The sequence below is a fragment of the Cariama cristata genome, unplaced genomic scaffold (assembly GCF_000690535.1).
Source record: "Cariama cristata isolate BGI_N322 unplaced genomic scaffold, ASM69053v1 scaffold28462, whole genome shotgun sequence".
NCBI classification, from domain to species: domain Eukaryota; kingdom Metazoa; phylum Chordata; class Aves; order Cariamiformes; family Cariamidae; genus Cariama; species Cariama cristata.
The window spans coordinates 2,643-26,791 of NW_009606017.1; the positions used below are offsets into that span (position 1 = coordinate 2,643).

At 44.3% G+C, this 24,149-nt stretch overlaps 1 protein-coding gene across 1 annotated transcript; it reads right to left on the bottom strand.

Annotated features, from left to right (window-relative positions):
• Positions 1 to 711: 711 nt before the first annotated feature.
• Positions 712 to 20,437, bottom strand: HKDC1 (hexokinase domain containing 1). Its single transcript, XM_009696216.1, has 18 exons — positions 20,375 to 20,437; positions 16,313 to 16,475; positions 13,647 to 13,795; positions 13,437 to 13,556; positions 12,602 to 12,697; positions 11,161 to 11,260; positions 10,337 to 10,520; positions 9,615 to 9,770; positions 8,616 to 8,849; positions 7,599 to 7,903; positions 7,179 to 7,327; positions 6,971 to 7,090; positions 5,239 to 5,334; positions 5,050 to 5,149; positions 3,870 to 4,053; positions 3,002 to 3,157; positions 2,001 to 2,234; positions 712 to 1,357 (listed from the first exon to the last, which is right to left on the bottom strand). The coding sequence occupies exons 1-18, from the start codon at positions 20,435 to 20,437 to the stop codon at positions 1,213 to 1,215; spliced, it is 2,754 nt and encodes a 917-aa protein (XP_009694518.1). The 3' UTR covers positions 712 to 1,212.
• Between the last annotated feature and the right edge of the window lie 3,712 nt (positions 20,438 to 24,149).

Consider the following 24,149-nt stretch of genomic DNA (forward strand, 5'->3'; position numbering starts at 1 on the left):
TCCAGGATTGGTAAATCAGGTGAGGGACATTTGGTCACACAAGGGCATGGGCTCTGTCTGCAAGCCACCCTCGTAATAACTGCAGCGTTGCCGAGTACTGTTATAGATAGGTCTAAAGAAAGCTCCCGCTTGCCTGCATGTTCTTCCCACAACTCAGAAGAGGCACTAGACAGAGAAGCAAAGACTCACAGCACCACAGATTTATTTACAACAGACTACGCGCAGGCAGAGCAGCAGGCAACAGAAAATGAAAAACAAGGATAAACTCTTTTCCACAAAATGGAAACTATCCTCTCATAAACAGGCAAGGAAATAACTGAGGGAAAACAAAGAGGAGAATTTCAGAAATTCAGGTGACTTTTTTCCTCTCTACGTAGCGATTTTGGCGGCCCAAAGATGAACAGATTTGCTCCTCTCTACGTAGCCCTGACATACACACAGCAGACCCTGTAGCTGCTTCTACATTCTCTCTTTCCCCCGGTATCAAAAGAATCAGTCACAGTCAGAATCCATTCAGCGTTGGTTTAGGTTTATGTGCACTCAGATGCACTAATGTATTTTGACAGAAACGGATATTTTGTGGAATCATATTTTTTTTTCTTTTACATTCATCTATTCAACATGCCTCCTGTACTCAGGGAAGTATTACAACACACTTGCAACCAATGTAGCAGAGCAGGGAGCATCACTGACCAAAGTCCATTAATTTATTTTACCTGTAAATTTATTGTAAAACCTGTGAAGCATTGAACAAATATGTCCACTAGGATAGGTGCAACATCAGGATCTTGATATTCCTTGAGCCAGGCCAAGCTGAAACTAAAGACACACAAATCCTAAGAAACTGGTGATAAACTCAGTTGTAGTGCAGTAGCTTAATTAAGCCATTGTAAAAAGACATATTTGGGGTTGATTTTTTCGTTTTGTTTGTTTGTTTTGTTTTCATTCTCCCATGTGCCTTATAGATGCATTGCAGGAAGTACAGAACTGAGTAGATTGTGGTACGCCATGACATCATGCCAGTGGGGAGCAGAAACACCCGATCCAAGTTATCAAAGGACAAAAATCCGCAATCCTGGTTGGTCAAAAAACAGCTGCTCCCTGAAAACAGGTACCTGTGTACTGGTGTCTGGCAAAGCTATCTTGAATCACCACTCAGCAAATCTCTAGCGCACACGCCTGGCAGAGCTGAAATGACTTGACCTCTCATTTTTACTTCTGTCCAACATTATGCAATCTTTTTGCTACTGCAGTAATGAGGGCAGCTCCCTTCCCACTTCCATCTTCAGAAAGCATGAAAGTCACATCACACTGAGGTGCCAGTTCCTTCACTGTTTCCCGCAGGACCCTAGAAAAACTGAAAGGAAAGGGAGAGAAGAACAGATCATTTTAGCAGCTGCTTTCTGATCCGAGATCTTTATATTTATTAGCAAGGAACCATAACCTCAGTCAACATCTTCGACTGGTTCTCCACAGCATCCCTTTGTTCTTCCTCCTACTCATGAAAGAGACAGGTTTCTGTACAAAATCAGATTTTAATTTCTATTTCTCCGCTTTGATTTTGTTCAGCATCATGCCAGACACCTCTCCTTGCCATTACGGATCATGGAGGACGCTCATTTCTCCCAACTCAAAAGCTAATGCATCTACTTCCAGGCCTTGCTCACAAAACATTGACCCAACTCCAAAAAATCAACACAGCTTTCCATCTGGGACATCCAGATATTGCAGAAATCCCCCAAAACATTGGAAAACAAATACGAGAAGAATAAGTTCATTCAGCATCCCAGAGAAAAGAGCCTCTCAGTGATAACTGGACTTAATTTTGCAATTTTTGATCCTTTGGCTAGGCAAGAGAAATGACAGGATGCAGGGAAATACGTTAGATCTTTATCGCCTCTCTCATTTTTTATCATCTCAGCAGAAAGCTGGTACAGCTCCGTATGTTTTCACAGTGGAAATGAGCAAACAGCAAAGGGAAGCAGCATCAAGGTACTCACTGTGGATGGAGCTTGTACAAAGTCCCATCTACTCCAACAGTGATTTGCAAGCGCTCCACACCTCGGTTTTCTCTCTTCTTCTCTACAATAGCTGCCAGTCCTGCCCCACAGAGCTGAGCGGCTCTTTTTGAAACAGCTCCACACACTTCTTTCACAATTATGCTGTCTTCACACGTGCTGTCCAGGCCGAGCTGCTGCAGAATTCGCCGGACTTGGAGGAGGGCGAGCCGGTCACTGCGCAGAGGAAAACACACTCAGCAGCAAGGCATTAGGGGAAGCTTCGGCAGGCATGCAAATGAAAGTCTTGAAGCTGAGACTCTACCATGATTCAAAGGAAACGGGACCACTTCTCCACCTCTAACACTCTCTAATTGTTTTAAGGCAGACTCCAGCCTGAATTCAGATTGAAAACTTGCTCCTGGCATGCCCTTTGCTGTGTTAGATTGTATTTCCAGAAGGCACAAACAGTAGTTATTCACCTAACTCCCAAAGTCACGAGGGAGTTGAGCCAGATCAGCCACCTGACTGTGTTATTTTCGATCTCAAGGCTGAGATGCTACCTTCTCCAAGGTTTTCAACAGTAGAAAGGGCTTCAAACAGCCTGCAAGACTATTGCAATCATGCACAGATATGTAGGTAAGCACATATTCATGGAATATTCATATATCATTGGTTTTTTCTTTTTTTTAAAGTAAGTACTATTTTAAGTCCTACAAGAAACACTCCAAGTATAATCATGCCTGCTGGTTAAGGCATCCAAGATAACACAGCTGTGTAGACAGTAAGTGATAATTCATATAATTACAGAATAATTCTGGAACTCCCCCAGTTCCTCATTTTTGGCTTTTATTCTGGGGATGGGGGAGTAAGGTGAGGTGCACAAAGAAGAAAACTATAATTGACTTCTTGAAGGAAAGGGCTCCACACACTTGCAGAAGACTATTTTCCAGAGGTCCCAAAAGACCTTAAGGATTTAAATCATGTAAATCTAACAACTTTACCTCTCAATCTGAGACAGGAATTTTGTTTCAAATATGCCTCTTTTCCTGAGTGATTCCGAAATCTGTCCTCTGAACAGCAGTCCTTGTTTGGTTAAGTCGATCAAAATTTGCCTTACTATTTCACCTAGGTACATTCCACTGGTCATTTTTTCATACCTATTATGTTATAAAAGAAAAAAAAAGTGCTTTTAAAGAGATGGCATGTTAGCTCTGTTTAACATGAGTAGTACGTACATGCCCTATCAACTCTCAAAGGCTGATATCAACAACCCAAAAGCAGTAAAAACTTGCAGAGCAATAGCCATTGAAGTCCATCTTTCAACCATCAAAAATCTGTTCAGTGACTTCAAGTACAAACATTAATTACAACTTATTTACCCATGTTAAAAGGTAACAGAACTAGAAAAAAACCTTGCAATATTAAACAGAACATAATGTTAAAGCCAGGGTCCACACTGAAGCGAAACACTTCCCTATCCCTGCCGTGCACTCACCAGTGAGTCATATGTCATCAATGCTGTCTTTACCAAACAAAGAACGGTCAAGTTCAGTTTATCCTCTCGCACAAGTTGTACTTTTCCTTTGAAAAAACACTCCAAGAGGAGGAACACAGCAAGGCCTACACTTTGCAGGGAAATCTTAAGATCTGCACTGTTTAGTAACTGCCCTAAAGTGAAAACAGTGCTGTGGTAACAGAAACAACATACATTGTTTCTGCATACCTGCATTACTTACCATGCAACAAATGAAATGTAATATTAAAATTTCCTTTCTGATTATTCATTGACTAAGTGCATTTTAAAAAGCAGCCAGTGTGTCTCGAAGACTGACTGCATCAGGCCCTTGTCATGGGGACCATCACATTTACCTCTGTTTCCCTGGATTCAGTGAGCCTTCATCTACTTCTTTATCATATTTTGTTCTGATGTTGTCAATGCAGCCATTGTCACCAAATCCTCCCCATTCTGTATTAATGCACATTTTTCCTTCATTCCCTTCCAGTATTTCTATGTTTTTCATGTCCTCCATGTAGCACACATTGCTGCCCGTTCCTAGGAGGAAAGAAATGACAAGGCTTCAGCCAGAAAAGCGAAGCAGCAGCTGAAACACATAGAAGACGACTGCAGCAATCATCTTAACAGCTCTTTTCTCCACTTCCCAAATTTCAAATATCTCTCCATATCTTACAGAAGCAAGTGCTAGCCAGTCGGCAATGCTAGAGTGCTGTAATTTATCACAACAGAATGTTACCAAGTAAAATAGTGCAGAGAATTCCCAGCGTAGAGGAATGAAGACTCTGTTGCAGGTCAGAAATGGCTTTGGCAGTCATTGGCAAGCACTGATCAGTCATTGCTGCCAGTCTGGTTGTAATGCACCACAAATCATCTTGCTCCCAAAAGCAAACACTGCCAAGAGCCTAGCAGCCAGTCAAGCAGCTACTAAGTCTGAAATGAATTGGTGCACAGGACCTCATCGCTTGCAACTTGGGTTACATTAACTAACATAAGGACCAGTTCTCCAAACAAAATGAGATAGTTGGTGCACTTAGCCAGCCAGAAGAGTCTATTTTCCCTGGGGCTTCAGATCTTACATGCTTAGATGTATTTCTGGCTGAAAACTTGCAGGCACCTACTGGGGGAAATCATCTAGAAAGCCCAAAAAGAATTCATTCAGATTTTTAAAAATATTTGCTTGTCCCAAGGCCTATGACCTGGCTACACAGTAAATCTGGCCACACACAAAAATACACTTGTCAAAACAAGGATTCATGCTCTACCTGCTGTTCTCATATTCTTTTACCATGCATACACTTGTTAGGCACCATCTGAGATACGATCAAAAGTCCAACAGATTCAGGATCCTATCTGCTACAGGTGTTATTATGTTCTCTGTTGAATACCATACAAATCTACCAAGAACCCCAAGAGACCAGTAACACCATATATCAAACTCAAATAAGATGTTTTACAAATTCCAAAACAGGGTGTGAAGCCTAGCACCTGCATACATGCTTTCTTCTTACAGTGGTCACTTCAATATCACTGTACCTGCGATAAGGCCAATCTCACAGTTTGGATCCTCATATCCACATGTCATCATTGTCCCAACAGTGTCATTCACCACTGCTACAATGTCCAAGTCAAACTCCTAAAACACAAGCCACAATCAGTCATGGCATCCTAGAGGAAGAGGAAGAGTACATTAAATATACCAAAAAGAGCAGAAAATGAGCTCACGTTTCTTCTCCTGATGGCCTCTCTCAGCATATCAACAACATCTTCCCCCTCACAATCTGTTGCCTTGAAACCTTTTGTCCATCCCACAAGCGTTCCCTGAAACAGAAGGGGAAGAAAATGACAAATGAAGACAGAGAAAAGACTGTACATCCACATCCCAACCATCAGTCTCTTCTTGTCCCTAGCCCCCCGTCCCTTTTTTAAAATAACATATTTCCCTGGACAGATTATTGTGAGTGTTCTAGTGCAGTGTGTGCACATATATCTTTCTTACTCAACTGCTGATCATAGTGACTCCAAGTTTACTCAGCTATTTATCAAGGCACTGCCAACTCTGCCTTCTAACACTCTCATTTGGAAAACCTTCTGATGTTACCCTCTGTGCATATAGCCATTGCATTATCTGGCGGGGAAAGACTATAAAAAATACTTTTGCTGTAAACGATTAAACACCTAACAAACATTAATGAACATCTACTGTTAATTTTTGGCTTGTTTACTGAAGGACACTTGGTGTGATCCCACTACTCCAGGCAACACTAACTTGTTTCTTTTTGGACAGCGACCCGGCCTGACAGAAGCAGATTTCCGGGTTGCGCGAAGAAATTAGCCTTCCACTTGGTAACTGGTTCTGGACTGTCTGTTCAAATCAGAAAAAAAAAGGGCAACTGGGAGAAAAAGCTGCTCTTAAAAAAAAACTCAAGTTCTAGCAACAGTAAAAGACCAAACACACAGGGCAACATACTATGGGACCCTGGCACAGATGTGTCTCACTCAGTTTGCCATGACTGCTCTGGAATTTGCTTCCTCATCATTTGTCAAGATTGAAATACTATGCTGTAGGTTTGGAAGGCATACTAAGTGGTCTCCCCACAAATAGTTAAGTCCTATTGCTATACTCTCAACTGTGATCTGAAAATTAAGACAGAGCAGACTAGCTTCTATACTTGGAAGCTATTGTGAAACCCACCAGGACATAAAAACATTCAATAAAAAGCAGTCTCTCATATACCCAATATCCTACATATTTGACTAGAATTAAGCAACATAACCTTCCCTGCTGCTCTTTGGAAATGCATCAAAACAATTGAGAGTTTTTTCTTCCTGAATTTGGTTTTTTCTTACATCACATCTGGAAAGATGAAGGTAAGTCAAAAAAGCCAACCCTTCCAAGCTGAACAAGCAAGTTCAGTTCTGCCCACTGACACTGAACAAAAAGAAACTAATGTAGTACAGAAGTTATACAGTCAGAGCAGTGCAGCACAGTTAGGAAAACACCCTGGGACTGTAGCTGAGCAAGTCGAAGAAGGCATCTGTTATCTCTTGCCATTGAAATGTTAAGGCAGCATAAGAGATTCCTGGGCTATTAAAAATATGTAGTCATTTCAATATCATAAGGGCTTAATCTTTATAGAATAAAAGCAAGTAACATCCATCTCTTATCAGATACAAGAGGTGAAAGTTATCATCCTATATGCATCAAACAGAACTAATTTGCACAGCAGAGTAATAAAATCGTCATAAAACAGCTGAAATATTCTCTCCAAAGACTAATTTGCACACGTCTCTCTCTCTCTTCAACCTTGACAAGTCCTACTTGGAAGAAAACACTTAGAAGAACGGCTTTTTGCTTGCAATCTCCAAACCAGTAAGTCACCCTCACTCAAAATGATGTCATCTACCAAGCAGATGCACAGCCACCATTTGACCCATTCTGTGTCGCAGTTCTTACCTTGTCAATGCTGGCTTGCCTGCATGGGAAGGAGAAGGTGAAGCCCAGAGGCAGTCGAGCACCTTTAATCCCCATATAATCCAGAAAGTCTGCTATACACTGGACAATATGGTCAAAAAGCTGGAAGGAAAGAAAAAGCTTGTAAAACTCACAGTAAACCCATGCAATGGGCATTGGCTGAATAAATTTAACATTCATTAGAGGTTACCTCTTCGCCCGTCCCCTGCATGATCTCCAAAGGAATGGCAAAGATTTTGTTATACATTTGCACTGATCTTCTTCTCCCACTTCTGATTTTGACCAGCAGAACCCTGAAATTTGTCCCGCCAAGATCAAGGGCAAGGAACTTTCCTTTCTCTGTAAGAGAAGAAAGGTAGTTCATTTTGGTGCTTCTTGTAGCACATCCCCAAGAAACTTCATCTGTGCCAATGACAGCATGCTGCTCCCTATGGCACTTATCCCATCAGTCTGCTAGCATGGGGCTAAAGGGCCAGCCAGATAACATCGCAGGAAGCACCAGTTTGCCAACATAAATCACCCTGGCATTTGCCAGAATAATTGGCATATCCCCTGCCGGAAAAAAGACAAGCAACTTTCCTGAACCACCTCCAGGTGGTCAGGAAATTACCTGTTCCATCTGGTGTCCCACAGACATACGTGGGTAACATCTTCACTGTGGCACTGGCTTGCGTTTCTCGCTTTAGCCCGTATTCCAGCTCAGTCCTCATTTTGCTCTTAACTTCTCTGAGGGTCTCCAGGGACAGTAGAAATGGTGCAAGAGCAGCATCAATTTGCTTGCGCTGAGCAGCCAGCCTATATGCCACCGCTGTGACCATGGCAGCCCCCTTCCCACTGCCACTCACAGAGAGGAGGAACCGAACATCACAGTTTGGGACCAGCCTTCTCACCACCTTGTGCAGACGTTTGGCATATCTACAGGAACAAAGAGTTTCTTTAGACTCTCACAAGTGTTTCATGCATGGTTGATTTCACATACACTTCCAATACATGTACACATCCAACAGCACAAGTGCTGAAGCACAGTCAAGAGGAGCACAAGGTCCAAAACTGGTCTAGGAGATGGGTTCAATGATCCTGATTTCTCGGTATTCTGCAGAACCAGTAGACTTACAGGAACGTGAATATACCTCTAAACAAGTGTCAGTGCCAAGGAAGAGGGACACTGGAGAAAAGCCAGGCAACAGCGGAGAGTCACTATCACAAACAGAGGGTGAGAGTTTCCATCTAGAATCAGATTTTCATCCAGTTTGGGAGAAATGCTTGGGAAAGTTTCCCGTTTGGGAAAGCACAGGTTCAAAAATGGGGCAGGGAGGAAGAAAGAAAGAAAGAAAGAAAAGAAAAACTCCACAGTGCCCTGAAGGCCCAGGGGTCACTTGAGGAATCAGTTGCTCTTCCCCAGACACCATTATCCCATGTGTCGTGTTGTTCCCACTCCAAGTTCTAAAGCTCCTGAGACAGCTTTGCAATAACTAAGCCAGTCTTATTCTCTGCACTCCACCAGATCTCACCCCAGCCCTGGAGCAAAACCAGCAGTTCCCTGAAAAGCCACATGTATATGCAGATGGAGACTCTTTGCAACATCAGCATGTGGCCAGCAACTACCAAATCCTCTTTAGTTACTTACTGGGGGTGGGTTTTGTAGAGTCCCCCATCAATCCCAACAGTGGTTCGCATCCTTAACAGTTTTTTATTCTCTCTCAGTCGAGTCAGTATCGCTGCTAAGGCAGCAGCACAGAGGTTGGCCGAGCGGAAGGAAACGATGGTACAGACATGCTGAACAGCGATGCAGTCCTCTTCAGAGGGAAACAGGTTCAGCTCTGTAAGGATCTCTTTTGTGTTGCTCAGACCTTCCTTATATCTACCCCAAAACAAAAGAACACATCATCTAATGCAAGGATATTAAGGCAACACAGAAATCAATATCTGCATGTTGGCTCAAAAAGAAACGAGATAAGATCAGGGCACAACCTATCGGGCAGCATCATAATTGGTTGCCATAAAGCAGTAATGTCTTTCCTGCACTATTCCCAAAAGTACCAGGGGGAGAGACCAGACTTTTAAGAGACTGCTTCCTGGGGTTCAGTTTTTGGTGAGACATCTCAATTAGCTAGCCAAGAAGAGAACAGGATTAAATATTTAGTCCATAGGAGGAGAGCACAGGAACAGATGTACAGCTTCACTCAATCCAAAGAAAATTATTCCTAGGGTAACAATAAGGACCAGGACTCCTCTTCAAAATACCAGAATCTGTCAGTTTTCCATGTTGTCATCCATTAGCTAATCCAGAGTCTGTACTACATCTCCACAACCCCAGTATTCCCACATCACAGAAGCTGAAAACTGCGACAATCATCCCATGTACTCGGGTTTCCAGAGAGGTTATTTAAACAACCTGCATCTGTGATGGTTAACATTTGCTACTGTGGTACTTTGCTAAAACTTTTATCTTCCACCAATTCCTCCTTACAGAAAGATCAACTCTTCTCCTAGGCAAAAGGAAAATCAAGTTGAACAGTTCAGGACTGTTCCCAGTACTCACGGATCATAATTACACATTCATTATCATTGCTGTGCTTGTGAAAGACTAACAGCCACTCTCAAACAGCATATTGCAGGCTCTTACTTTTCCATTGCAAACACATGTTTCATTTCGATCTTGCCCTTAGTAAGCAGAGCTGTTGACACTTTCCCATTGAAGAGTAGACCTTCCTTTGTCATTTTTAGGAGAATGAGTCTCACAAGTTCCCCCAAATATAGGCTGCTGATCATCTTCTCAAATCTGGAATGGGGCACAAGAAGGATTGGAGGTGTTCATCAGCTAGCCAGAGCTACGAAAAGTTCAAGTATGAGCATCTTATGTTCTTATGCCAGTTGATCACATTTAAGCATATACAAAAGGGGTTTGGGAGGTAAGTTGTAGATGGGATGGCATCCTGAGGTCCTGGGACCCAGCAACAGCTCCTCAAGACAAGCGAGTGATTACAGAGAATTTTCCAAAGACTTGCGAGCAGTTCAGCCAGTAGAAGCAGTTTTGATGAACCATGCTTTAAATATGCCCTTTGTTTACCTTCCTCCTCTCTTTACCCCTCCACAGTATCATACCAGAGCAACCACCTATTTTTAACAACACATTAGCAACTGCAGCAGCAATCCCTCGGCCTGTGAGGCAGGGAGGTGTGAAAGGTATCCACCCTTCCCAGAAGGAAAAGGTCTGGATAGGACAGGACCACGATCAAATCAACTCAGGTTCACTTAACCTGATTCCTGTTCCCAAGGGGCTCTGGCATACGCTGGAAACACAGAGAACTCAGACTGCCAAGGCAAATCAGCCAGGGAATCACTTACAATTGTTTTCCAGGATTGAGAGATCCCAGATCAAGCTCCCGATCAAACTCGGTGCGGAGGTCGTCCAAAGCACCGTCATCTCCAAAGGCACCCCATTCTGTGTTAATACACATCCTCCCTTCATCACCTTCCACCAGATCGATGTGCCTCATTTCCTCCATGTAGCATGCGTTAGTGCCAGTCCCTGCGCATGTTGGAGACAGTGCAGATAAATCACCTGTTTGTTCCAGGTTAGTTTTTTGTTTGTTTAAGTCCACATGTTTGGGAATAAGTCAGTATATTGTCTTTGGAAGAAAATATAAATACATAACCCTGTGGTACAGGATGCTAATATCAAGCCACCTGCACTTGTTAAATAATCATTTCACAGTGAATGAAAAAATTTTGGAAATAAATCTAAGGCTTGACTTGTTTAAATACATTTTTTTTCTTTTTCAAAGGTACTTCTATGTGCCTTAAAAAAAGGCACCACGGTGCACAAAGTGGAGACATTGTGGAAAGCGTAGCTGATCCTAACTACCAGACGTGAGAGGAATTCAGCTTTCTCTGGACAGACAGACAGCAATTTTCTATACAGTCAGCAGAAAAGTTTAGTATGCTGGTCACAACTGAACCCAGACAAAATGGGGACTGTGGTATTTGATGGTAATGTGATCAGCATAAAAACAGCTGCTTTACAGAAGGCAGTCAGGCTTGAAAATCTGACCATTGTTTTTTCCACTTTCTTCCTGCTCTTTCCTCTACTGGGATACTCCCTTCTACTCCAGATTTGTTAGGATTAAACGAGGGGAAAATAAGTCTACTTAGTGAACAGAAAAAATTACCAATTATGAGTCCAACTTCACAGCGCTGGTCATCATATCCGCAAGTCATCATGGTTCCCACGGTGTCATTGACCAGTGCCAAAACATCAACGTCTATGTCCTAATAGCATAAAGATGGGTGATTAATAGGAAAAAAGCTTAGAAAGCCTTCTGTGTGTTAAAGCAACAGCATGCAGACATACTCTCTGGGTCATACTTTGAAGGCCTTGTTCAGGAAAGCTCTTCAGTTGAAAGACACGCTACTTCCTTTTATAACACTCTTCCCACAACCCCGTAAAGTAACAAATATCTCTGAATTCTCAAGTGCTTGGCCAGCCAGGATCTTTGCTTGCAGGATTTGTTTTTTCCCAATCCAACTTTGTTTGCCAGAAAAGCAACGTGTTACTGGTTTGAATTTTGTGATATGCTAGCACTCATGTATCTGTCCTTATGGGCTGCATGATAGGATAACGTCCTACGGCCCAAGCAGATCCCACCAAAAGTGACAGAAAATATACATACATAAATGCAGCTATTCAATAGGAGGTCACACACCAATATCACACTCAAGTAAAAAGCCTTCCCATCAAAGCTGTGCAGTTTTCCTTTCACACTAGGTAACTTGCTAAAGGTAAAATTGTTATCAAAGGATTCTTGTAAGTCCGATGCCAACGCTAGCAGGGGGCTGGACTTCACCCAGGAAGTCTCAGATCTTTTGTCCCTGCTAACTACAGCAAGACTGATGTACAGAAAGAAGTGAACCAAAAACAAGGCTGATTTTTACCATGTGAGAAAACAGAAGAATTTCCTCTTTACCACAAAGATGTCAAGGTATAGAAAGATGCTTTATATTTCTTAGATGGTGTTACCAATAGCACCGAACATGAAAAACCAGGCTTTCCAACATATTAAAACATAATGTCATTCAAAGGTATACACTAGTTCAAGGGCAGATTTAATCATGTCTTACTGCTGTCCTTAAAAATTACAATCAGTCACTCCATCCCACAGACTGAAGTGGACGGGCAAGCCCTGGTAGAGTTAGGTGCACCAATTTGAGATGATAGCTTCCCCCTCTCAACCTTCCTCCCACAAGCCAGGCTATGAAACACTGTGTATCCACAACTTACCAAATAGGTTCACAAGAGACTCCCTTTAGCTCAGACAGACAGCGGAGCCATACTGGTCCACTGTCACAGCCAGCCTGGTTTATCAGCATGCAGCTGCCGTCACTGTTAGACTGAGCTGGGGCCGCCTGAGTTGCACCTGCCTGTCCCCCTCCATGGCTTCAGCTCCAAGGGAGAGACAGATCTACTAGATATATAGCCATGTTGGACATCCCTTACTGGCTTCCGTGAAGGATGTGTGACAACTCCCAAAACAACCCACACACCAAGAGCTGATCTCCCTGGAGGACAATCTGAGGCCACTGAGGTTCATCTCCTGCAGGTACAAAACTTGCCTTATGCTTCTCGAGGGCCTTGCGCAGAGAGTTGACCACATCTGTATCCTGAACTCCTCGGACCTTGAAGTGTTTCGTCCAGCCAAGAAGAACCCCCTGCAAAGTAACAGTCAGTGACCCAAAAGCTCTGTGGAGAAGCCCACTCTGCCTCTCCACACATTAAAATGCAAGCCAAAATAAATCATAGCAGAACATCTCACCTTGGGGTGCCTGTCAGTACAAACACAACTAAACAAGTACAGTAATAAATTCCCAATCCTGCAAATCCTTCTCCCTGTGCTTTGTTTAAAGCATGTATGGCTTTACTTATGCTCCTTACAAACTAACAGCATTAAGCACAAAGCATTTACAGGACTGGGAACCAAAGCACAGATCCCTAGAAATAAAAGAGAGGCTAGAATAAGAGACCACACAATAATTGCAACCAGCCCTTCATTTCCCCATGCAGCCTATCAAACAGTTCAGCTACTTAGAATCAACTGTAAAAAAGAAACTGAATGAGAGTGATTAAAAAAAGAAACATGCTTCAGGGAACATAAGTATGTGTTTTACAGCCTAACGGTCTTCATACAAGGGCACATGGTTATTATGGAATTGGGTACTGATTAAGTCAAAGAATAGCTTTAGCTTAAAAATCACATTGCCTTGAGATCAGAAACAAGTGTTTGAATGGTAGTCAAATCTAGTTAAATGCTAATGGTCATCCATGCCTTCTGCAGAGAGCTATGTAAACATGACCCCACAGAAAGGCCACAGGGTAACACTCCCATGCAATAGCCTCTCTGGGTTCCACCAGGAGCTAGGATTGCCAACAATATTTCTTTCTGCATCTTACCTCTTCCAGTTTGGTTTGTTTGCATGGAAAAGAAAATGTAAAGCCAAGAGGTAACTTCTTATGCTTCAGGTTTTTGGTCTCCATGAAGTCTAACAGACAGTCAGCAATGTAATCAAAGAGCTGCAGAGAAAGGAGAGGACAGAGTCAGGCTGTGTCCGGCAGGTATGCGCTCACGCACAGCACCACCACAGAAGACTCTGCATGCCCTACCTCAGCTCCGTTCCCGTGTATGACCTCCTTGGGTGTGGGGTAAAACTTGCTCTCCAGCTGGCTGCTCTGCTTCCCGTCATCAAACACCTTCACCCGGTGGGCACGAAACTGGGAGCCACCCAGGTCAACAGCAAGGAAGTCACCCTTCTCTGCAACACAAGTGGGCAACCGTCACCAGGGATGGCTAAGAAGCATGGCCCAGATGCCATGCTGAAGGCCACAGCCCAGGGCCCCTCCCTCACCGTGGCCACAGGCTCTCCCTGCCCCATCATGGCAGGTCCTTATCCTATGGGCCTGGGAGGATCACCAGGAAGGCTGAGAGCTGGTGACCCTAAGCAAGGGTATCAGGTCCGTCCTGTTACAGCTTGCTATGTGATAGCTAATTTCCTTTTTATTTAACAGTCTGGTTTTGCCCACCCTGCTCCTTCCACAGCAGCATGTTTTTAAGTTGCAGAGGGATAATCTTCTCAGCAAGACAGGCCCAAAGCAACTGCAAAGCCAACCAGAGCATATAGGGGCTGCAAAACCATACACCTGAAACGTGGGGAAATGGGAGTTTGAGATCATTACCCATGTCCAGTAAAGGCTGCAGGATTTGCAGTCACATGTTAAGACCTGGCCCTACTGCAGAAGCCAACTTCCAAGTGGGGCAAGACTGATTTGCCCCAAAGTCAAACAACACAATCATTTCCAAATGCCTTTAGGTCTTTCTGTAAAAGTACCATTCTGTTTCTCAGCTGGTAGCACTCTTCACTCAAACACATTCTTCTCTAGCAGGAGACCTCAGACGGAAGGACAGTTTGGCCTCACTGCTACAATAAAAGAATTATCTATCCCATGCACAGCAGAAGGCCCTTCCCAAAAGGAAAATGCAGCAGTATGTGCATAGCCTTGTGTGATCTTTGTTCCACAGTCCAAACACCTGACTAAACTTTATCAAATCTGGCCCTGAAGGGGAAGGAAGAAGGAAATTCTACCTGTAATACCATAGTCAGATATCACAAAGGTGAGGAGACAAACTAGGTTACTCAGTAAACTGTGACATTAGTCAGACCATTAATTTCTAAATGATTAAAAACTGATGATGCGGTCATTTCAGGTAGCGACACTGAGGGCACTAAAAAAATCTGAAAATTAATTGTTATTGCAAATGGGAAAATCCAGCCAAGTTTGAAATGTTTAAACCTGCTAGAAGTTTTGTCTGTAAACAAAATAACCAATAAGGATTTTGCAGGAGAGTAAAAATAGAAAAATCAATGTCATACTTAAAATAGGCAGCGTGTCAATAAGACGTAGCCCAGCTCGACTCTGCAGCATGTCCTTGACACAGTAGAAAGGTCACGCAGGCCAGGCGAGCATTGTCCAAAGTTGGCCTTGAGGAACATGAATTCTTGCAACAGTGATGATGCTACATGCAATTTTCCAAGTCTCCTGACCCCAGGGGCTCCCTGCTATTTCCAGACAGGGTCAGTGCCACGTGAGACCTCACGACCAGTGACGGTCACCGAGATAGCAAGGGACACAAATATTTCTTTTTCTTTGATGAAGGTAGCAGCAAAAGGAAGAATGCCCAGTTCCAGTCAGGCAGGTTGAGGGGATTGTATGTAATTTCTCTCAGATATCCCTCATTTCAAGGGACTAGCCTCCAAATGTTCCCTTTACACCATTAAAGCCATTATTTCTCATTTAACTGTAGGAAAATTACCTTCAGAAGGAATAAAGTCTTGTGGAAATGATGTGCAAAACAAACATTCCCCTTAAGTTTTCTGCACAGCTGTTATACACCGAGTCCTGACCTAGTCCTGCACAAATTCAGAGTTGGTTAAACCTAGGAAAAACATAATTTTCTGTCAGCCTGCGCTGCCAGGAGCTAGCTGAGCCAGAAAAGTTATTTTGGATGTGCATACTTCTCCAAATAAGACAGGCTTTTAGATCGTACCTCACCTCACATCCTCCCAGAGAACACAACTGCACTTTCTCCCTCTCTGTTTAAGTCTCAGGGGGAACTGGAAAAAAGGATCCCTCTGTAGAAGCAGAGCAGCTGTTTCCTGGTAGATCCCATCCAGAAGCAGATCTTCCCAATGCAGAAGGCAAGGAAGGGCAGGAGGGGATCACTTTTTGGGGCAATAGAGAAAGCAGGGCAGAGTTTGCTGTCAGAAGCTGAGAGGGGATCACAACTGTGAGAATGCAACGTTGCCACCACTTCGCAATTTGAGGGGCTTCACTGCAGCATCCTGCCTTCCCCGTAGCTCCACCAACGCCAGGGCCACAGCGTTGCCCACATCCCCACACCTGCAGCACACTGCACTGCAGGGTCTGAGCTGTAGAGGCTGCCCTTGCCGTGTCCAGCCACAGCTCCTGCAGCAAGGCCTGGCTAGGTACGACCACATTTGCAGATGAAAGAGGCTGTTTTCTGAGCGCTTACTAGGTCCTTTCCTCAAAGAAGCAGCACTAGGTCAAAATCCACCTGGTGCAGGGAAAAAACCCTCTGCAGCATTCCCCCAAGCTGTTGTCTTCTCAATACACACCTGCTTTCTCAACATGAGATAGGCAGTAACCTGAAGCCATTGGCTGCCCTGTGTGTTTACTGTGCTGTCCTTGAGTACTGGCAGCAACCCATCATCTTCCTAAACCAGCGCTGCTGTGACAGAGCAAGGGGAACTCACCTGAGCCATCGGGAAGCGAGCGCACAAATGACGGCAGCATTTTTACTGTTGCTGTGGGGTTCGTGTCTCTCCCCAGGCCCTTCACCATCTCGGCTTGGAAGCGAGCCATCACATCCAGCAAGACATCGTCGGAGAGACGCATGTGATACAGGAACCTGTCAACCTGGAAAGATGAAAGGTGTTACTCAGGAGGCATGCAGACGACTCAGTGCTCAGCAGCTGCCTGGGATGAGCACTGCTTTCACACTACCAGAGGACTCTATCTGTATTGAGGAGGCGTCCTTTATCTCTGCAAGCACAGAAAATGTAGGAACTTCCTAGCCACTTGCACTAGTTTTCTAACCACGAGGGGTGCGGTTTGGCATGAAGGATCTGAAAATCCTGAACTCCAATTCCAGCAGCACCTCTGCATTATGCCAGACAAGAATTACTATGCTCATTCCCACCCATTTGACGGACATGAGGCTAAACAGATCCTAAGGAGACAAAAGAATTCCTTTCACATATGTAACAAACTGAAGGTGAGCATACCACCTATGCAAACCCCACCTCTCTGATTTAACAAGTTCATTTCATTTTTTACCTCAGCACCAAAATTCCCATGATTGACAGTGTAAGCAAGCTCCAGGACATCATCAGAACATTTACTCTTATGAAAACTTTGTTTTGAAAATGTTTAATGCAGTTTTGGTGAACTACTGTCAAAAAGTTAGCCATCTTTTCTGATGGCTCAACAACTTGCTAATGTACATATGCCCATGCGACTCGCTTCGGACCCTGACAAGCTGTTTTTCACCATCCTCTCCTCCTATACATGTAATGAACTAGAACTTCAAAGTATCTTGACCTGGTGAGAATTTGACCTCTCTCAAGTCAGGCCCAGAAAATGCCATCAGTATCCAAGCGTGTCAGCCACAACCTGAAAACGTCTATTCAGCTACTGCTTCACTCCACAGACAATTAACTTTGTTGGCATGCCAAGCTGGAGCTCAAAGCCTTTTTCTCACTCCAGCTCTGCCCTCCATTCTCTTGTGATTCTAGGATTACATTTAAAACACATTTTTAGGTGCAATCAACATCCTTTCTTAAGGGTCTATAACTCACAACATACATCAAAATAAAAGTCAGTTGAATTTAAAGGGAATCAAAAGCATCTATGAAGTAGAAGACACTCATTCAGATAAACCGGTAGAGAAGATAATCAATGTTTCTGTACAGCTTCATCAGGGCAAAACTTAAAGTTTTCTTCTTCAGGACCACACACTGCTTGGAATGACATTTACCTGCAGGGCTGGATACACAGCTGTGAGGTGGCCTAGAAACTATGTAGCTGGGTACAACAAAGGATTAGGGCCACAAAATAAGAAATGTGTCAACATCCAAATTCTTTTTCACTGGGGAGCCAGACTTTGGTGCCGTATGAACAAACACAATGCAGGTGTAATAATTCTGTGCTCCAAACAACTGGATGTCCCCTGGAGGGTAATTCCTCTTACCATCGTGCTCCCCACAACATAAGACTCAGGGCCAGAGGTGGTGGGCAGTGGAGAATGGTGAGACAGCTTCCAATGCTTCACTGGTACAGACACTTGCACCATGGGCTATGTTATTACGCAGCTTTATCTGTTCAGAGAATTTAATCAGCCCCATTTACATAGGGAGGTCTGGAGGACTGGGAGAACACGCACAAAACAAGTCCCACCAGCAAAATGGTAGGATTTAAAAGGTAGCAGTGTTTAAACAGAGAACACAGGTTGTAGATAAATTGGCCTCTTCTGCAATTTGGACTGGCCATCTATATTAATGAGGCAAAAACTAATGATGTGTTCACAGACCCATTTTAAACTGATGGTCAGCAATGACCCATGTGAAAGGGCCAGGACCTTGAAAGTAACTCCAGCACTTACCTAACAGCAAAACATACACACAGAGCGGAGAAAGTCTTAAACTACAAGATGCAACTGGCAAGGAGCAGCAGCAGCCTTGGATACAGCTGTGCCTTGAAAGGGCCATTATTTAGACCTTTCCTTGTAGCCCTCATTTTCACAAGCACTTGATTTCCTCCAAGGCTTTTTTGAGGCCCCATCACTGTCTAGGATCCACCACCTCAGCCTAAGCACCAGCACTCACGCACTCTCACACAGACCCAAATAACCTTGTGACAGAAGTGCCTGTGGGAAAAAAAAAAACACTCAACAGTGATAAAAATGAGCATAACTACTTGCAAAGAACATGCACTAGTTCCCTGCTCCCCACAGAAACTGCATTCCCCACCCTGTTTACCTACAACCATAGGAGGAGACAGTCCTTCCGAGGAACTAGATAAGGCAGAGCCCAGGAAAGCCTGCTGACTCTCTAGCCTGATTTACAGTCAGAGCAAGGCCCTGCTCACATACCGTTTGCTTGTAAACACAGGAATGGCCACAGGCCGTGCAACACCAGACTCTGTCTGGCTGCCTCCCTCCCGCTGCACAAGGACAGTCCTTGTTTTTAAGCGTCTTGCCTCAGTTATGGAAACAGCACCATTTTCATGGCAGGGAGGCTCTTGTTCCTGGTACCAGAAAGGAAGTAAGCCTGGGGAGCAAGAGGTGGGAAGGCATTCCTTTCTAATTAGGGAGAAATCAACTCTGTTCCATACAGCCTAACCTGGGCTTCTTAAAAGAGAACTCTAAAGAGCACGTGATTTCTTGCTTCAGGCAGGGCTAGTTCGCATCTAGCAGAAAGTTTTAATTTTTTAAATGTTTTTGCCAGAACCCCTCCATCTCCTACTTTCCACTCTCCTCACTTCAGGGAAGTGTCCCTCAACCACACTCTGGATGTTCCTCTGAAGAGCCCACTCCACCCAAGCACTGATCCACAAGGTCTCTCCCTTTCATACTATAAAGTAAGCAGCAGCAGCGCTGCCTAGATGAGAGATCTTAGATCAGATCCCCACTCAAGGACAGGGCACTGGGGCCCCCTTCCGATCATATTAAACTCTAAGGATAAAAGGGCTATGACTGAGAGATAGTCAGAGACATCTGGCTGTCGAGATACCAGGACCTCTCTTGGAACACTTCTCTTCAAGGTAGAATTAGTCGAAGAAGCCTCCCTAAGAACAAGCCACTCCATGTTTAAGTAAGGGCACAGAGAAGACAACCCAGTGTTGCTCGCTTTGCTGACGAGCTCAGTGGTGCAGGCGGATCTACCCAGCAGGACCTTGGATCTCCTGCACTGCCACACATCTGCAGACAGCCCCGCCTCCAGCTGGCTGGAAAACAAGAGGACAGAGCCTGGCAGCAATGGCCATCAGAAAGAATTCAATGGAGATGCCAGGAGAACAGAGGACCTGCAGGGGACATGTCTAGAAACCAGAGGACCTCTGACCCAAGAAGCTTACAGGTCCCACGTGGTCTTATGATGGAGAGCCGAAAACCCATTACAGTATGGCCGTGAAAGCAGATTAGGGAAGAGCAACTGTTAGGCAGCTCACTCCCAGTACCGATGGCTTCAGATCTGGGTCATCTTGAGATTTTCCGACTGAAATTAAAGGTCACATCTATAAACATCAGACTGATCAGCCAGGTTTGGACAATCAAAAAGGAAGCAGAGGCACTTCTCCTACACTGACACTAGTTGGAACAGTTCCTTCAGTCTCAGAAGACCTGTCCCAAAGACCCCAGATTTCTCTGCCCCTGCTACAACATGAGTGACTCCGATTCCTGCTCAGCTTTAGAAATCCCATCCTTCACACTACACTTGCAAAGCGATTCAGCAAGAGGTTCCTTTTTGCCTTCTGGACTACACCACACCATGCCAGATAAAGTTTAAGCACCACTTTTCCTTACCGAAGATTATTTGCTCCATTACTGGAAGAGAACCTGTAACTGTGCAGGGAAAAGCACTAACCAGACCTATTTTCACGCTCATCAAATGGTTTAGGGTCCAAATACTTCTTACCCCATTTGGCTGTATGACTTTAGTAGATAACGCCATTATCTAGTCTGCATTACGTACTGCAGATCCTGCACCATCTGAGTAACACAGTTTTCAAAATAGGAATCAGCTAACGCTGCATCTTACCTTTTTTATTTGATCCTCTTTTAGCTTTGTGAAATGGAAAGCTAGCAAGTGGACGGCAAACATTTTCTTGAAGCGGATGGATGAGTCAGTGGTGACAGAGCTGCTGTGAGTAACTCCAAAGCGACAGGTCTTTATTCACGAAGCTGGAGCTAGAGAAACTTCAGCTGAGGCATTTCCCCCAGGGTGAGATAGTGGAGTTCCTGGGAAATTGAGTCCAGAAATAAATCCATCCAGTGTGATTGGTTCAATGATTAAACTTCTGTCTCTTTTGTATCACCCCCCCACATCAACCCAAAGTCCCTCCCTCACCAGCTACACACTTCATTGTGCCAGAGCTGGCACCTGGAGAGCTGCCAAGCTGAAGGGGAGAAAAATCGATTTTGTTACTGCCCCACTTGGGAATTGTTACCACTTCACAATGTAGTTGCTACGCAGCCTGCCCTGCTTCGTCCCGCTTCGTTCCCGGGGGGCTGACAAACTCCCACCAGCACAGCATGCAACAAAGTACTGCAGAGAATCCGGAAAGTTAGAGAGGATTTTAGGAAGTTTCTTCCCTCCGCTCAGCACTCCCACTTGCGAGACGAACTCTTCTGCATGAATTAACTCCGCTCTAGTTCCACACAGTGCACCCTTATCTGCGGCTTTTTTCCAATTAAGCTTCAGCCGTGTAAAGGAGCAAAGAGACACACAGACCCCTGCCCCCAGCTGAAATACCTATTGCGCAATTTCCAGCGGAGAGGTTTTGTACAGATTATTCTCCCTTCGCCCCTCCTGAAGACAAAGTTTCAGAGCAACGCAGATCCTCAGGACTGCAAAACCTGGGGAGGGGACAGATTTACCTGGCAGCCAACAGTGTTGATATCAGACTGTCTCACTTGATAAATGGCTTTAACTGGCAGCACTGAGTGCCTACAGCAAGAGCTGCTTCTTACACTATCAGAGCTGAATTTGACACAACCTTTAACTATTACTCTCGTAAATTCATTCTGAATACACAAGTGTTTCCAGGATTTTGTCATTGTATCAAGTGATATCGACTATGGAAACGTCATCCAAAGGAAACTGGGTGAAATGTTGACACAAAGGAGAGAAACAAACAAGAAAAAAAAAAAAAAGACATTCTCATGGGGTAATTAGAGGCTCACTCTCGAACTACACGTACACTGGGTGTGTTTCTCCGCAACTACCGTTCAGGGTTTCAGCTGGAACTGAGCACACTTAACTGTACTAGAAGACAATTACCACCCAAAATTTTGCAGAACAAACTCACAATTAAAAATAATTTTGATAAATTAGAAAAACAGCCTCAGGGCAGGGGGAGAAGAGGGAAATGAAGGGCAAGGAGGGCAAGTAATGGGAGGAAACACAAAGAACTACTGAGCAGAAGTAGAAAATCGTCTACCCAGACCCAGAGCAGGGCAGAAGCAGTCAGTTAGCAGAAAAGGATCCCAGGCTATGTCAATTCATAGACTAAAGCGGACCCAAAAATCTCATGCTATTGTAAAAAAAGAACAACTGATCATCATGCTGGGCTGTATGAACAGGAGTATAATCCACCGACACACAAATCAACACTCAACTCTCTACTCGGCACCAGGCTCAGGAAGAGGACTCTGCTCAGTCCTGGCAGCTACAGCACATCAAGGCGGCATGGATCAGGAGGAAACAGCTCTGCTGAACATCAGGAGTAGTCACAGGTTACGTTTTTTCAGCCTTTCGTCATGAGGAAAGACTGAAAGAACAGAGGGAGGGGAAGGGAACTCCCTGTGCAGAGACAAATTACACAGAACCTGTGCTGGGAAAGGCTGAGGTCTTTTTGTTTTCTTTTTTTGTTTTATCCCCCCCACCTCCTGCCTTGCATCAGGGATGAGCTCTGGACACCAGGAGATCCCGCCAGCTCTATTTATTTTCCACTATTCTAGAACGAGACTAAAGCAGACAGAGTGGCTGAACAGTCCATAAATAGGGCTCGTTCTAAAATTAGGCCTTTGATCTTCAAGAGAAAGGGAGAAAAGAAAGAAGAAAAAAAGCCACGCTACCAGCCAGAAAGCACGGTTCACTTCTCCTGTATTCATCTTTTAATAACTGCTGGCTCGTTAAGTCAGACATTGACTCCCAGAGAGACTGTCTCTTTCCTCATTGTTTACCCATGCCATCCGAGTCACAACCCCTCTGGCCAGCAAAATTGAAAACATCACCTTTCAAGCTCCATCCCACTTTGATCCAGAGCTCATTGTGTCTGTAATACAGCAGATTTATTTTTCATTCTCTCTTTTCTTTCTTTCTCTAACAGATGCCACTGGAAAAGGGTCTCAAAGATCTAAATGTTACTAAACTGGCAGCAAGCTCTGTTAAATACCTGACATGTCAGAATCGCTGCGTAACTTGTTCACTCACCCCTGGTGCATCCTAGCTTCAGGCAGGCTGTTGTGCAAGAAAAGAAAAGACATTATCTCATTTCCATGCAGACAGCAGTTCAATGCACTAAGGGCCCAATACCCAAATACTTTACAGCCATTTTGTACATATTCTGGCCAGTACAGGGGAACCAGAACAGGACCAAGTGAACAGATCAGCTCCAATTGCATGTAGCTTGGAGTCCTGAGGCAATGTTGTTTTTTCCCTTTGTTAGAGCTGCACCAAATCAAATTTAAGTAACAAACCCTCCATTCCGCCTTTGTAAGGACCAACAAGACTTCCAAGTTATAATACCCCTCTCTCTACTTTCTTCTCCTGCAGTTCTCCCTCCAAACCCTGTCTCAAGGCACAACGGAGAATCCTGAAGAGGCTGGTGTTCACGTAGCCCATCCGCCTCCCACAGCCCTGCAGTCAAAGGCCTGCAGAGAAAAGGAGCTCACAGCTACAATGAGGAAATTCAGACAAACGTCTGAGTCTATCAGCGAAACGTGCACCAATTGCCTCCAGAAAGAGGTACCATATTAATAAGCATTTTATTGCTGGAGAAACGCATCTATTTTTGGCGAGGTATCAGAGGCAGTGGCAACACTGGTTGCTGAGTTTGGCACTCAGGTTAACAAGGAGATAGCAGGCAAGGCTACAGGCGAGTCATCAGGAGAAATCCTTCTTCATTATAGCTTATGCTTCCAAGACCAACCGTTAGAACACGTTCCCCCTCCCAGCAGCAGCACCAGCTTTGTTCCCCATTATATTCCCACAAGTTCATCAAACCTCAGAAGAGACACGGGTCCCCGCATTTGTCCTGCGTATGCCCCTTCTAGGGCAACATCAGGCTGCAAAATAAGGCAGAACACCTGAGGGGACTGCCTGGAAAATCCACTCCAACAAAGTGTTGCAAATGTGATTCCTAGATCAAGCGAACAATGTCGTTGATGTTGTTTAAGAAGAAAGTTTTGGCACAGTCCCATGAAGAAGAGCAAGAGGCCACTCAATCCTCCCCCAGGGGCTTGCTTGCACAGGGCATGTTAAAAATGTGTGGCTAGCAAAGCTCTGCACCACACCAGTCCGGATTGTACCACATGGGACCAATTTGGCAGCCATTCTAATGGGAGTCAATGACAGCCACACCATTAGCTCAGAAGAAAAGAAAACTTTCATAAAAAGTCAGCCTGGAAACGCCTGAATAAACTTCAGAGCTCTTAAAACAGTTACTATGGAGTCACTATGGAAACAAGCAATGAGTTAAGCCAAGTGCTAATCTCAGCAAAATACAAAAAAGAATGCTTATAGTCATTTAGCTTCCTTATTGCAAGGCTTGCTGCTCAAACACAAGGCTGGCTTATACCCCAAAGTCCCA